This window comes from Taudactylus pleione, unplaced genomic scaffold, assembly GCF_031769625.1.
Source record: "Taudactylus pleione unplaced genomic scaffold, aTauple2 ptg000015l, whole genome shotgun sequence".
NCBI lineage: Eukaryota > Metazoa > Chordata > Amphibia > Anura > Myobatrachidae > Taudactylus > Taudactylus pleione.
The window spans coordinates 8,583,913-8,600,673 of record NW_028284417.1 but is presented as its reverse complement, the minus strand read 5'-3'; the positions used below and the strand labels follow the sequence as shown (position 1 = coordinate 8,600,673).

The 16,761-nt window shown below is 40.1% G+C and overlaps 1 protein-coding gene across 5 annotated transcripts in view; it reads right to left on the bottom strand.

Moving 5' to 3' along the window:
- Positions 1–3,921: 3,921 nt before the first annotated feature.
- SENP6 (SUMO specific peptidase 6) overlaps positions 3,922–16,761 on the bottom strand; it is a 158,142-nt gene continuing 145,302 nt past the window's right edge. For all 5 annotated transcript variants that reach the window (XM_088471553.1, XM_088471568.1, XM_088471560.1 and 2 more), the window contains 3 exons: positions 7,428–7,496; positions 7,173–7,323; positions 3,922–5,703 (listed from right to left, as the gene is read on the bottom strand). In XM_088471553.1, the coding sequence (XP_088327679.1) occupies positions 5,491–5,703; positions 7,173–7,323; positions 7,428–7,496 (433 nt within the window). In that variant the 3' untranslated portion in view covers positions 3,922–5,490. The remainder of the gene's footprint in view (positions 5,704–7,172; positions 7,324–7,427; positions 7,497–16,761) is intronic.

The following is a 16,761-nucleotide window of genomic DNA, read 5'->3' as shown; positions in this document are numbered from 1 at the left end:
CACATATATAAAACTATTTTTTATGAAAACTCTTGTCCCTTAACTTCAAAACGAGACCAACATGAAAGTTCTACCACAAGCAGAAGCAAAGTTATGATTTGTTTTAGTTGACCTTTCAAGCATAAAATGTACATTTTTTTTTTTTGTCATGTTTGCAACCCTGTAGCATGAAAACAGTGCATCACTGAGGGATAACATTTTACAGATGAAAGTTACTTTATGCTGTCTATCATACTACCAAATTTCACAAAAATCTGAGATGGTCGGGTTGAAAAGTTACTTTTTTTGTGATGATTTGGCATGGAACGACCCTAAAGCCAATTTCTTTAAACCCTGATGCTAAAATGTCTCCGACATTAACAGGTCCTGTCTTTGAAGCAAACACCACGACAGACCTACTGACATTCTGTGAATGTCCATGTAGGATTACCACTTTTGGCAATCTGATGCTACTGACAGCATCCAGACCATTCCTGTTTGAACTACGAGGCTGTGAAAGTGTTGCCATCAGTGGAAAACTCAAAGCTGCCGTATGGCATGTACAAGGAATGAATTTGGATTCCTAGTTTTCCACATTGTAATTTAACCTAGAATGTCAACACGTGGCTGATGCCATCTTTCCTAATTATGTTTGAAATGTTCAAGTGAAAGAACCACTCTCTGGAGTATAGGAAATATGTGATGAGTTTATCAGCTGCTGAGTTTTCTTGCCTGCAAAGATCATCTAACTTTTTCTCATGTCAACATTCATTGCAAGGAGCTTTGTGCACCGATGTTACACTGCCTAAATTTGTATAGGTTGCTTTACAACAGAAGGTGACCCTGAATTAATGTTTTCAGTATCCTTAACTCTAGAACATTTAACTGAAACCTTTTCTCCTCCTGGGTGCCACAGACCCTGGAACCTACAGTGAATGACATCAACTGAATATTTTTTCTCTCAGACATCAAAGAAACAAACTTGGAGATAGACCAGTCTGTTGTCTGGGCAAATGATGGCACAATTTGTTCCAATCTGAGTGGTATGTGAATGGAACTGTGCAAATTATAGATTTGTAGGTCAACATCTTCTTTACCAGGACTCTCATGCAAAAATACACTGACGTCAGTCTGAGAGCCAATAAACACAGTACTTGTTGTTGGCTCTTTTTCTCTGGAAGAAACACCTACTTCTGTCAAGTGTCAAACATCAGACCCAGAAAGACCCAAGTATGGACCAGATCGTATTTATAGTATTTGTTAATCCAACCATGGGACTCAAGTGTTCGAGTCATCTCTTGGCAGTGCCCCTAAAGCAAATTTAAAAACACAGTTTTGATGAAAAGATTGTCCAGATAGAGGATAATGGTCACCACTCTGGAACTAAAGAAAACCATGACCACTATTAACTTTGTGAGTAATCACAGGGATTTTGCCAGATGAAAGTACAAAGCCCAAAACTGGAAATGATAGAACAGAGATAAAAACCTGAGGATGCACTGGTACCTTTCCCAAATAGAACATGCAAGTAAGCATACCTGATATCCATACTGCAATGTACTCATCAATTTCCATGCCACTGATTATGGATCTCAGTGTTACCATGTTCAATCTGTCTACACAAACAAAAGTGTTCAGTGTCTTCAGGTTCAAAATGGGCCTAAGGTTACATTTGGGTTTTATACCAATTCAGGTTTGCCTATATAATTCAAGAATGGGTTTATATTCAAAGGGTTTATAATCCTACTGACAGTAATGTGTGAGAAGCTAGGTGCATGTTGTGGTACTTTTCCCGATTTACAGAAAAAAAAGTGGTGAAAAAAACCCCCAAACAAACATCCAGTGAGAGCTCTGAGGAGATTAAGAATGTATCCTGATCTATAACGCCCGGGTGTGATGCTGTGCCATGCAGACTTTTATCTGACAGTATGGACATTTTGCACCACGAGGAGCTCAGAACAATCATCACGAACTCTGCATCCACGGCCCAAGCCTTTAAGCCAGAGCTGTGTGAGCTCAGAAAGACTGTGCTAAGGATTTAGCCTGGGCTGGTTCTGCAAGATCATTGGTGACTCCAACAGGCATTATGGTCCACCTCGCAAGCAGCTGCATGGTAAATGGGACTCTCTGAGGGCACCCCTTGTGATGCGTGTGGCGGTAGTGGAGGTAACTATGGGTCTACTATGTTCCTGCCACTGTATTAAAAGTATGAATAAAATAAAAATATTGCTGTCATTCATAAAAAAGTACAGCAACAAGCATTATAGGGATATGGATAATGTCCTATTGGAGACTAAGGGGGAGATGTTTCAAGCCTTGGAGACAAAAAGTGGAGAAGTTGCTTTTGGTAACTTCTCCACTTTCTCTCTCTCCAATTTTCAAAGCATGTCATTCTATAGCCCTAGGATCCAGTGTGCCACAGTAGGATGATAGAGAATATGTGGCCTTTTAATCAAATTTCCATGACACTGAAACATGAGCATAATTTATCACCCTAAAGACCCAATATATTGATAACTGTTCACTTTCACACTGACACATTTTAACTGTTTACTTGCACAACTAACTTCCCAGCACCTTCAACCATTTGCACTTGTTTATTACCACAAACATTAGCATTTCTACAGTACTGCTTATCCAAGAAAGCAAAATACAGTGGGTTAAGAAAGGAAAATCCATTGTTACACTATGTTTTTGTCCTATGCCAATTCATTAGAATGTACCTCTTAGAATGACTTAGAAAACACTCCTCTAAAACTACTGCATTTTACTCCACTGCAAGAATAACGCGATATTTCAGTAACTTCCCAGACAAACTACTACACTAATCTCATCTGTTGACCGGACAGAAACTTAAATAAAAAGTTAAGGAAACAAAAAATGATTCACTGTGTAATTATCCAATTTAAGGAGTCTATAATGAGTTTATATAGTCTACTGTAGAGGCTAGGAACTCCTCAACATACCATAAAGTTTTATAGAACATTTTGCTGTTAGATAACATTTATTAATATTTTTGTTTTAGCCAGTAGGAGTTTTTACGATTTTCTCATTTTCTAATTATGAAAATGTTGCCAATATAACCGGTACATAGCAAATACTACTGAGGAATTTTCTAGGTACATAAACATTTTTTAATATTCATTTTATTTCAAAAATAATAAATATGTTATTTAAAGAAGTAGCCTATTACATAACTAATAACAAAAGAAACACTATTTCAAACTATGCACTCAAACATTCTGTATAGATTTACTAAATGTGTTTGTTCGGCCAAAAGAAAATATGGAGATGTGGAATAATGACCACCAATATTATTGCTCATCAGGAATAGCTCCAGCATACAAAACCTTTAAAACATAAGAGGGGATGTACATAATGTATTACCATGTTAATAAAGACACTTCCAACACAGAAATTATTTCTGGAGCAAATAGGTGCAACATATACGTACAGTGGCTATTGCCATATGATAGATGTAGTTGCTAGTTCGGCAACAGCAGAAGCACCTAAAGAGGCTTGATTAAATGCTTGGTACACACTAGGCGATATATATCGTTCGTACAGCAGACGAACCATATATTGTACCGGCCATCGACCGGTGTACACACCCGATATATTGTGTCGACTGTGCAGCACAGCAGATGATATAGATCTTTCAGATATATTGTGCACATCTGCCTGTGTGCGCGGACGATTGCCCGACCGACTGAACCATATGATGGCCACAAGATCCATCGACAATGATTTCACTACCGGTTCTCAAGGCCAGACATATTGGTCGGTAAGTGTGTATACATACCTGTATACACACCAAATCGGTATGTAGGCCAAGTGTGTACCCAGCATGACATTTAACTAGAATCAAATTAAATAAGCAATAGACATGAACAGTACATAAAACCTGGTGTGGTTTAGAAGGAGCATTGCACGGTGTGTGTAAAAAAAAAAAAAAAAAGAAAAGGGAAATAAAATGTACACAGTACTTCATATAATTAGCATATATTACCAGTCCAAACTACAGTACAAAACAGGAGAAAATTGCTTAATTTTCAGCACTTATGGCATTTCCTTCTTGGATGACAACAGGACTATGCTAGTCTACGGCTTGTAAGATGACAGAGCACATATAAGGCACTGAGAGAAATATTCTATTATGCATCATGGGCAGATACAAAAGCAGATCAGAAAAATACAGAGGCTTTATAAACACTTGTTTATGTTTTAGTCGAATTCCAGCAAACATTATAATAATGTATCTTTTCCTCTTGACTTCTAGTAACGATTTGAGTGATAAGCCAGGGTTATTGTATAATTGGAGCCTCTTATGTTGGTAAATGTCTACAGTCATTCTGATATTTCAGTCTAAACAGTTCTGATATTTAACTAATATGTCTACAAGTTAACCCACACTTCTTTCCCTAATATTCATTTAAATATTACAGAAGAACTATATGAAAGGCATGGTTAAAAGGTTAGAACTGTTTTTCCACTATTCTCTCCAAATGTATGAACCATGTAAACAGCAAAACTACTATCACTGACCCTCAGTTAGAAATTAACAGATGTTATATATGTTCTCAGCAATGCAGCATATCAATGTCACTAGCCTACTTTGGTCCTAGCTGTAGAAATCTAGATGCGCTTATGAATAATCTGCATTTGTCAATTCTATATTGTTCTTCGTTTGTGGTAAAACAAAGTACAACAATTCTTTAAAAGTGTACCCCAGTCGTTTACACAATAGAGACAAACATTTTGTGGGCTAAATGAATACTCAAGAGACATCATTGAGCTATATTGTTATTGCAAGTCAATTGCTGCTAAGTGAAAACAAAATATGCACATTCTTTATTCATGTTAAGGACTTGTGCGAATAATTCTATCCGTCAGTGCAGAATCATTTAATGTAGATTTTTGTTGTCCTGTTGCTAAAAGGAAACCAAAATCTAATTAATCAAAAATGTTTTATATAACAGCTGAGTACCGGTGCACATGAGAGAGAAACTAAACAAAAGAGGGAAAAAAAAAAAAAAAAAAAAAAGACACAACCTTCAAATTATTAGCTTAAAGATCAGATAAAAATCAGACTGTCAAAAACTAGATGGAATGACTGAACAGAAAAGTAATTTGTAGTGAATAAGAATACACATTAAATGTAAGCCTATAAATATTTTCTTTTTATTTGAAGTGTACTTTGAATGTCTTTATGTACTTTTAGGAGAATTACATAAACACTTCTAAAAGGACAGGAAGGAAGGGGGAAAAAGATTTATAAATACTGAAAAGAAATGGTCGCATTACCGTATGTACAAATCTTACTTCTCAAATCTTCATACACCTTATCTGTTTGGGGACCGGTCCTTCTGGTGACCTATACACTAGCACTCATATTCATAAATAGGCAGAGTGACTGATCCATTTAATGCTCAAACATATAAGTATAACGAATTTTAAAAGTCTTCCACTTTGCTTAAGTGATGGCAGTGAAGCATGCCACAGATATATTGTTCAGAAAGTTTCAAAGTCGCTGACAAACGGCTCTGTGCCCTCCTGTGGAGGTGGCTGTGCTGTAGTAAGTTCCATGTGCCCTATCTTGTCTTTGTTTTGACGTCCCTGCAGCGTAAGGATAAGATTCCGGATTTCCTCACGCTTAGTCTTCATTCTTTGTTGGGGAAACCAATCAGTCAAATTCATGGGCAGATCAAAACTCTGAATGGTATTCTGGAACACAGTGAAGCGTAATATAAATATAGATAGATAACTGATGACATCTGGTTGTCATTTAGGCCACATCCAATTTTTAAAAGTAAATCAATATCATTCACAAGCATTACATACAATGGCAATAAAACATCCAGTACTGGGATTATTCCATTTATTTTTATTTTTTTTACGTTTTGCAGACAGAAATTTGCTTTGTATATTCCCCTTCAAACATACATTAACATTTTTCTAAGAACTAGGGCCAGGTACAGTGATTCAATGGCCAATTCAGGGTTGTGGCAGATCAATCAAAATGTTTGTTCTTTTACATCTTACAATTATGTATTCATAAATGGAAGAGATTTAACATTTGAAACAGATGTAGATTCAAATGGACTGCTAGCACATCAAGGACAGTAATACAAATATCAGTAGTATATAATGTGCATAGCTTTAAGACACATTAAAATAGCATCAAAAGAAGCTACCTAAAACAAATGATAAATCAATAAAAACTGTATAACATTGGAAATAAACACAATATATACTGGCAATTCCCGATGTATCATAAGTCGCACAATGACCTTATAGGTTTCAGGGCAAAGTAGATGTAACTTAAAGTGCTTACACTACTGAACACTTATCAAATCAATTGCATTCCAGAATGTTTGTTTCTATCCATCATCTGTATAGTGTTTATTACATGCAAGTTCACCTTTGATTTTCCTTGAAATGTCATTATCTTTTTTGTATAGAAACTATACTATTTCCAAATTAATGTTTTGTGAGGTTAATTATATTTTCTGTTCTAATTTTTTTATGATGTGATTAATAAACTTCTGCAGTTTAAGGACAAACTAGTGCTAAAAGATGGCGAAACAGTGCATCAGGTATACTTCGGCAAAGAGATACTTATTACGGGTACACACTAGTAAAGCTCATGTCATTCCCAGCTTTTATATAGTAAATATTTAAAAAGGATTAATGTTATGAAAACTATATGTAATAGCTGTAAGGGGATAAAATTTTTTAAAGATTAGTGAGTATTCTCAAAAATAAAGACTAATTTGGGATTTATTTTTTCCTTTCATTTTTTAGTAACTGTTATAGTGTTTTATATTTTTGGCAAATACGTATCATTGTGAAATGTCATTGTTCCCAGGAGCAGCCAGCTCCAGAGCGCACACAGACATGAAATTGGGAAATAGTGCATAGTGTATTTCTTTTCTTTGCAGATACACGACCTGAAATAAAATTCTGCAGCATTGCCATACTACTAGCTGAGGGGGCAGACAAAACAAAACAAATATTTAAAAAGAAAACGCATACATAAAAATACTCCACTTACACAAAATAATTGCACTTGTGATAAATAAAAAATACATTTTGTTTGCTGTATATACATAAGAGAAACACATTGGTGCAAATATTACAGTGCCAACCAATAAATGTTAAATAGAAATACTGCACTCAGTCAATAAACTCACCTCAAAAAAACTCTCCACATACTGCAGGATAAACACTCCACAGTCGCTGAAGTTGTTTTGCTGAGGCACTCTGGGGTTGGAACCTTTCATAAACTCTTTGGAAAATTTTCTTTTGCTTCCTTTCTTAGCTTCCCATTCTACCTCCAGGTATCTGAACAACAAATGAAAATAAATGGTATATACACAACAAAAATGATGATGACACCTAACAAAAGCATTAAGGTGTGTTAACTAAAACAACTGCATTAGGCTTACTCTCTTAATGTCTTTACCACAGCGGAACGAGAAGGACCTCTCAGAGAATCCATAAGCAGAATACAGGGTCTGGAAAAATAAAGAACAATAAAGTAAATTGTAAGAGCCTAAAAAAACCCAGATGATCTATCTAAATAAACACTTAAGTGCAGCAATATTTAAAAATGTGCCAATCAGTTTAACCACCACAATACATTGAATCTGCATTCTCACCTAAGACTTTGAATGACTGGGAAAACAAAAATGCATGTTAAAATGTATATAACAGTAGAGGCACCACAACAGGTACACACATACATACTGGAGAATCAACAGTTCCTCTGGTCAAACCGTCCAGTGCCATATTATCCAGGCCAGTTTTAATTGTGTATGTAAGTCACTATGAAAAACGTTAGTTTGTAATCTACTTAAGCGAAAATACATGTTATAAAATATTATTATATATATATATATATATATATATATATATATACATACATACACACGTGTATACTGTATACACGTTTATTTGCTAACACTATTAACACTTGTGATGTTTTTCTTCATTGGTGGAGTGATATATATATATATTATATACATACAGATTGGCGAACCTTCAGCCTGTGCCTGTGTATCCTGTTAGACTGGAGTGCCGCCTATCTGTATGTATAAGTAAGCCTTTATGGAATATTGTGCTGCGGAGGACACCCGGGACTGTTTGAATTTTATGTGAGTGCCACCCTATCTTTCAGTGTGTGTATATATACACACACACACACATTATATATATGTATGTATGTATGTATGTATGTATATATATATATATCAGGAATAAGGTGGCACTCCAAGACTTGGAGTGCAACCTTATTCCTGGTTTCTATAGTAGGGGTGTGTTACACCCGGGAAGGCACCCAAGCAAGGTATTATTGGCTACAGCGGCCAACGGAGTGCCGGATACTTTGTTATATATATATATATATATATATATATATATATATATATATTATTTTTTTTAAAATAAATAAAACAGGGTTTTGGTACTTACCATTCAATCCATTTCACAGGGGAAACTGGAGCTTCATTAAGGTGGGGTATAGACGGTGGGTTGAGTAGAGCCTGGCACTTTAAGAATCTAAAAAAGAGTGACTGGCTCCTCCCCCTCTATGCCCCATCAGCCCCAGTTTTAAGAACTGAGCCTGATAGGAGACAGAGAACAGACAGAATGACAGAGAAGAAGAACAGGAAGAACACCACTCAGTTCAACATACCAACTCACTGCAGGAACACAACAGGCTGCAGGAATATAACAGTCAAACAACCAGAACAGACCAAACTGCAACAGAACTGAAGCAGACTAAGGAACTGGTAAGCAGGTAAGAAGCACTGGGCATCCAGTGTCCCCTGTAAGTACCAAAATCCAGTTTCTCTTTCATCCACTAGGGAACACTGGAGCTTCACAACAGTGGGGATGTCCCAAAGCCACCCTCCTGGGGTGGAGAGTGCTGAACAAACTGCAAGACACTGCAACCAAAACTTGAAGCAGAAGCCGCAAAAGTGTAAAATCTGTAGAAACGTACAAAAGTATGTACCGAAGAGCACATAGGCATCTTTGATGTTTAATGACACCAAAAACTCTCCGGCTTCTAGTCCCGAAATCACAGAATGAAGAGATTCCATCTTGAACCTGTTAAAGGATAGATACTGGTTCATGGATTTCAGATTTAGAATGGGTCTGACTGACCCATTCGGCACCACAAAAAGTTTTGCGTAAAACCCATTTTCTTTGTGCAGTGGGAACCGGAACCAGAACTTCGGCCAGCAGAAGTTTGTCGATCGCCTGATGCAAAATTAGTTGTTTCAAAGGATCGACAGGAAACCCTATTGTGAAAAATCGCACTGGAGTGAAGGCGAACTCGATCTTGTATCCCTGAGATACCAGATTCTGAACCCAAATGTCGGGACAAGTCTACCTTCAAGCCTCCGAGAAGCACTGGAGACGAGCACCCACCTTGGGATCCCAAAGGTGAAATGGGAGCCCGCCATGCCACAGGCTTGTATGCTGGCTTGGGATTGGAACGGCGGGCACTGGCCGCCTGACATCCGCTAGCGCGACCTCCTCGACCTGCTGAAGACGAACTTCGAGGTCGACCCTGAAATCTCGCTGGAGCGAAAAGATGGTCCTTTAAACGAGCGACGTGGAGGCGGTGCTGGTGAAGGTAGAAAAGTACTCTTATCCCAGGTGGCCAGCGAGATCCACGTGTCCAACTCTGGACCAAATAAAATATCACCTGTTAAAGGAAGAGCTTCAACCGCTCTTTTAGACTCCACATCCGCTTGTCAGGCACGAAGCCAAAGTGCTCGTCGAGTAGCGACCGCCAAAGTAGAGATCCTAGCGCCTACCTGGCCGATATCGCTGGAGGAGTCTCCCAAGTATACTGCAGATTCCTGAATATTGTCTGCCAAGGTAATCAGAGCTGTCCGCGGAGTGTTTGACTTTAGACCCTCTGTCAATTGTGTAGCCCACTTCTCCACAGCCTTGTTGACCCAAAAGCCGACCAAGGCAGGTCGGAAAAGTGCGCATGCAGCAGTATAAATGGATTTCAGCGTCGTTTCTAATTTTCGCTCTGAGCTTTCCTTCAACGTAGTAGCTCCTGGAACGGGTGACGTGTTTTTCTTCCACAAACGAGAAACCGAAGAATCCACAGGTGACGGAGTCTCCCATTGATTTCTATTTTCTGCTGGAAATGGATAAAGGGAGATAAAACGCCTAGGAATCTGGAATTTACGGTCTGGATTCTGCCAGGCTGCCGTCATCTGTTCGACTAACTTGAGAGAAACAGGGAAGGTGACAGATGACTCCTTGTTTGCTAAGAAACAGAAGTCTTCTAACAATTCTGGAGCTTCAGGGTCAGAAACATTAAGTACTTCACTCACTGTCATGATGAGTACATCAATACATTGCTTCAGGTTCCTGAAGCCTCTACATCGGAATCGTCAGCATCGCCCCTTCCTCCACCTGAGACAAGTGATCTGCTGCAAAGCCTCATCTGACTGGAGAGCCGCCGGAAGTGCCCTCTACTTAGACAGCCGATTTACCGCGGCCTCAGGAGCTTTAGACGCAGAACCCACAACCTGGGCAAGGCTACTCACAGAGCGGGCTAGATCCTGAGCCCACGCTGGTTCTGTCACTAGAGAAGAAGGGTGAGAGGTGCTAGGTTGATCTCTTGCAGCCTCCCGTTCCCTACGGGAAGTGGCTAACTCCGAAGAAAGATGCACCATGACTTCTGCCAAACTATTTATTAAGGAGGGTGTGACAGTCTGCACTGTTAGAACTCTCTGCTTCACACGCATTGCACAGGGAAGACCCTTCAGAGTGAGCATGGGTAAATTTCTTTTTGCACTTACCATAATAATGCTATCCAATATAAAATAGGTAGGGTAGCAATAAATGCTACCCCACTGTATGACTCACAGACCCCTTGCAGACTGGAGCTGTCAGTCATTCTTTCTCCACAGGAATATGGAGTGTGGAACACACTGTCTGGACTGCACTTAGCATAAATGGCCCCACTCCGTTGAGCAGAGCGTGCTAAAACCACCAAAATAGTGGTGGAGGAGGAGGAGGCGGGGCATAACTCAGATTATGGCCACCGCTAGGAAGCTCCGCCCCTTGCAGTCCTCAGTTATTTACAGCTCTTAAAACGAGAGCGTACATGAACAGGTGCTCCCCGAGGAAGCCAGCGCTGGTGCTTCTTTGATGTAAGCACCGGCGCGGCAGTGAGATAGCCAAGCTGCAAGACAAACATTGCCGAGCAGGCTGGCGCCGGTGCTTCCCTGTTGTAAGCACCAGCTCAGCAGTGAGACAGCCGCGCGTTGGCTGCAACAGAGGATCTTTAAGGAAGCAGTCGCCGATGCTTCTCTGATGTATGCACCGGCGCGGCAGAGAGAGCGCTGCAGTCAGCCAGTCGCACTGTTACACATGTTCCCCCCAAGAAGCCAGTGCCGGTGCTTCTCTCTTTAAGCACCCGCGTGGCATATCAACAGCCACGCTGATAAGCGGGTGTACTAAGGGTTCTGTGAGTGACAGTGCAGCAAGACTGCCTGTCATTAGCTGAGCTATAAAATACCTCTCCTGCTTGTCAGGAGAGGTGTGCATACTCACTGTTGCGGCCAGAGTTCTGGGCAGGGAGGGGGAAGCGGGGAACCCAGAAACTAACCGGTTTTAACTGTGGTGGACGACGCCAAGTCTGTGGACTCTTATATAGGGACCCCCTCCATAGGGTGACCGGACACAGGCTGCAGTAGCCGTGGCGGTACCCTCCCTGACAGCTCCCACGATGCAGGCAGACTGTCACAGCCAACAGTCTGCCTGTCCTCAATTATTGACTATAATTAATAAAGGAATAGCTGGAGACAGCCCCATGTGCACAGACTCTCTCGGGCACATTCTAAAAACTGGGGCAGATGGGGCATACAGGGGGAGGAGCCAGTCACTCTTTTAGATTCTTAAAGTGCCAGGCTCTACTCAATCACTGTCTATACCCCCACTGTCATGAAGCTCCAGTCCCCTGGTGGATGAAGGAGAAATAGATATACAGTCAGGTGCATAAATATTGGGACATTGACAGAATTTTCATATTTTGGCCTCTATTCACCACCACAATGGCTTTGAAATGAAACAAACAAGATGTGCTTTAACTGCAGACTTTCAGATTTAATTTGAGGGTAATTACATCCAAATCAGGTGAACGGTGTAAGAATTACAATGGTTTCTATATGTGCCTCCCACTTTTTAAGGGGCCAAAAGTAATGGCACTGTCAACTCAAAAGCCATTTCATGGACAGGTGTGGGCTATTCCCTCGTTATTTCATTATCAATTAAGCAGGTAAAAGGTCTGGAGTTGATTCTAGGTGTGACATTTGCATTTGGAATCAGTTGCTGTTGATTCTCAATATGAGATCTAAAGAGCTGTCACTATCAGTGAAGCAAGCCATCATTAGGCTGAAAAATCAAAACAAACCCATCAGAGAGATAGCAAAAACATTAGGTATGGCCAAATCAGCTGTTTGGTACATTTTTAAAAAGAAAGAATGCACCGGAGAGCTCAGCAACAGCAAAAGACCCGGAAGACCACAGAAAACCGTGGTGGATGACAGAAGAATTATTTCCAAGGTGAAGAAAAACCCCTTCACAACAGTTGACCAAATCAAGAACACTCTCCAGGAGGTAGGTGTATATGTGTCAAAGTCAACAATCAAGAGAAGACTTCACAAGAGTGACTATAGAGGGTTCACCACAAGATGTAAACCATTGGTGATCCTCAAAAGCAGGAAGACCAGATTAGAGTTTGCCAAACAGCATCTAAAAAAGCCATTACAGTTCTGGAACAACATCCTATGGACAGATGAGACAAAGATCAACTTGTACCAGAGTGATGGGAAGAGAAGAGTATGGAGAAGGAAAGGAACTGCTCATGATCCAAAACATACCACCTCATCAGTGAAGCATGGTGGTGGTAGTGTCATGGCGTGGGCATGTATGGCTCCCAATGGAACTGGTTCCCTTGTATTTATTGATGATGTGACTGCTGACAAAAGCAGCAGAATGAATTCTGAAGTGTTTCGGGCAATATTATATGCTCATATTCAGTCAAATGCTTCAGAACTCATTGGACGGCGCTTCACAGTGCAGATGGACAATGACCCGAAGCATACTGCAAAAGCAACCAAAGAGTTTAAGGCTAAAAAGTGGAATGTTATGCAATGGCCAAGTCAATCCCCTAACCTGAATCCGATTGAGCATGCATTTCACTTGATGAAGACAAAACTGAAGGGAAAATGCCCCAAGAACAAGCAGGAACTGAAGACATTTGCAGTAGAGGCCTGGCAGAGCATCACCAGGGATGAACCCAGCATCTGGTGATGTCTATGCGTTCCAGACTTCAGGCTGTAATTGCCTGCAAAGGATTTGCAACAAAGTATTAAAAAGTGAAAGTTAGATTTAGGATTGTTTAGTTTGTCCCATTACTTTAGGCCCCTTAAAAAGTGGGAGGCACACATAGAAATCGTTGTAATTCCTACACCGTTCACCTGATTTGGATGTAATTACCCAAAATATAATTCTGAAAGTCTGCAGTTAAAGCACATCTTGCTTGTTTCATTTCAAAGTCATTGTGGTGGTGAATAGAAATATGAAAATTCTGACAATGTCTCAATATTTATGCACCTGACTGTGTGTGTATATATATATCCTTATGTGACAAACTGCTTCATGAGACTGCACTGATTAATTTGATATGCAAAACTTGTATATCTGTGTGCGACCGAGTCTGAATCTGTATGATGCAGCAGCTGAGGCTTTATTCCACGCCAAAGACTGTTGTGCTTTGTACACAGATACAGTCGCACACAAATATACAAGTGTCGCATATCAAAGTAATCAGTGCAGTCTTTTTTTGCATATGCTTGCAACGAAGCAGTAGAAAACGAGGATCGGCCCAAGCAGTCTTGCACGGGATTCACTTGCGCCAGGCATCTTGCGCCGCATGGCATATTGAGGCTAGGTGTATGAGGACAGTATGAAGCTGTTGCAAGTTAAATATGTTGGGTGATGATTGAGCTCTAATTGATGCACTGTACATTGAGACTTCCCAGCACCTGTCAGGAGCTTGCACTCAGATTTGGATGAGGCTGAAGGATTTTTTAATCCATCGTTTTATCCTTATTAAACATCAATTTACTACACGAGGTAGCATTGGTGTAATGTCAGGAGAAATCAGATTGGTTCCAAGAGGAGGAAAATCTCCCATGACAAGGCAGGCAACATTAAGGATACTTCAGATAAGCAATTACTTAAGTTTTGCTTATGTATGCAGAATATATATTTTATTATCGATTATGAGAATTGTTTAAAAATACTACACAATCAGCACTCTCTTGGTGAGTGTCATTTAGGTTTTCAATTCCTATAGCATCCAGCCCTGCAGGCTCTAATAGGATCACAGCCAAACCTCTGGTGCCCCCTTCCTATACCCTCTGATCTCTAGAATGTAAAATAAATAACCACATCCAGTAATTTTGATCTGAGTGTAAAATGTATAACAAACCATTTCTACCTGGTGTTCTACAGTTAACAAACCTTCCAGCCTCATAATTAGAAGTAAACATCATTCTGTAATACCAGGTTTTTAAATAATAGGCCAGCTACCATTCTAGAGGGAATTGTGTTCTCTAAGGAAAATGCAACAAAACACTTCAGAGACTTGTTGTGGAAGATTATCACCAAAGGGAAAGTAAAAAAAAATAAAAAAATATATATATATATATAAAATTGCCAGGGGAAGGTAATACAGGCAGGATTTTTCCTTTAAGCATCTCTATGCTTTGTACTCCGTATATGGAGAAGAATTATCTTGTCATCTGAGCTTTATGCTGGGTACACACTAGACGATATGTCATCCGATCTGGCGGATCGGACGATATATGGGGCACATCGTCCAGTGTGTACACGCAATGCCACTGACGAGGCACGCTCCCGCACATTGTCAGCGACATCGCCCGGTCGACATTTTCAGCAGGGGCCACGAGGCAGAATGCAGCATGGTCCCGGCTCCCGCGCCGTCGCTCCCGACAACGACAAGTGTGTATTGCTGGGACCCCCCTTGCATGATAGGTCAGCTGGGTACACATCGTTAAATGTGCACCCAGCTTAATTCTGTTTCCCATGCTACAAACAGACTTTAGAGAGAACATAGGATGACACATGACTGCTGCTTGCTATACATTTATATTGCCTAGTAGAAAACAAATTCAAACAGCTTTATTTACATGTTCCACACTGTTTCTCTTTAACCCATGTGCAACTACTGGTTTCATCTTGTGGTGAAATCGGAACAAACTGATTTATAAATAAACATTTAAATGGGTTGGGTACAGGATGCCGGCGTACAAAATAAACATAGCGGCATCCCGACGCCTGAAGGTATGTAGTCTAACCCTAACTCTCCCCCTGACCCACCTTTCCCACAGCCTAACCCTAAAAGCTCTCTCCTGCAGCCAAATCCTAACCCTCCCATTAGTGCCTAACCCTCACCATAAAACGTACCGTTGGGATACTGGCAGTCAGGATTCTGACGCCGGGATTCAGACTTCTGTCTGGATTTCAGCTTCAGTATTCTGAGCGTCGGCACCCCGAATGCCAGGATAGTAACTACATCCCTATTAAATGTATCTACAATCGCATCAATATACAAATGAGGGACAGATTAAATTATTATTAAAAAAAAAAAAAAAAACCTCCCAAGCAGCTGCTTTAGACATGCTAGAATTTTGATCTGATAAAGAAGCAATTTTTCTTTTACATACATGCACAATGTAGGATAGTTGCATGATTGTTGAACTTTATATGCACAATTACAATACACACACTTCAATCAGATCAAATTTGTATAAAAATATCCAAAGACTGTTGATTTTTCCATCTACATTTGATAAGGGTGTGGTACAAAATAAGCCCGTCAGAATGTTGACATGGACGGGAGATTGTTTCGTCAACATTCACATTGGTCAAACATGTACTAAAACTAATTTAAACTCCATGTTGAATGTTAGAGTTTATTATAAATGTTTTGATTGTCAGCATTCTTAGTGCCAAGAGGGCCTGATTCAGTACGGATCGCAATAGTGATTACGCACCCAGTCCAACTGCGAACATATGCTAATGTCTGCGATCGCAATGCCATACGCATAACATAAGGATGCCCCCTTTACCTTACACACATCCGCAATACTTAGCAAGACTGTGAAACCATCGGTAACATCGTGTACTATCGCAGCCTCACACACTTGCACATGGTCTGACCTTACTCAGGAATTGCTAACATCGTCGCATGAAGTGGGAGCTCAAGCTGCATATGGCATCGCAATGGAGAATTTATGCACGCCCCTGTAACGGCATTCAAACGCACTGGTACGCCTGTAAGATGCGACAATGTCAGGGAAAGCGCAGCTTGGTGTGGTCGCATCTGATGCGACCACACCAGAAAAGTTAAGATTTTATTTATTTTTTCCTCCAAAAGATTAACCCTAGACATACTGGCTTCACCTCTTTTAGAGAAGCAAAAGGTAAAACCACTGAAATCAATTATAATTTATACTTAATGTAATATGCATAAATTATTAACACTAAAAGAACCTTTGATAGACTATCTTGAAGAAAATTCAATTCTATGAGCGATAACTTTCTTTCCAAAAATGTAATTATGCTCTAACCCAACTGATAAAAGCAAACTGAATAGTGTTCACGCTAGGCTGTTTTAGCAGGGTGATAGGCCCTTCCCAATTTTTAAAAGGCAAA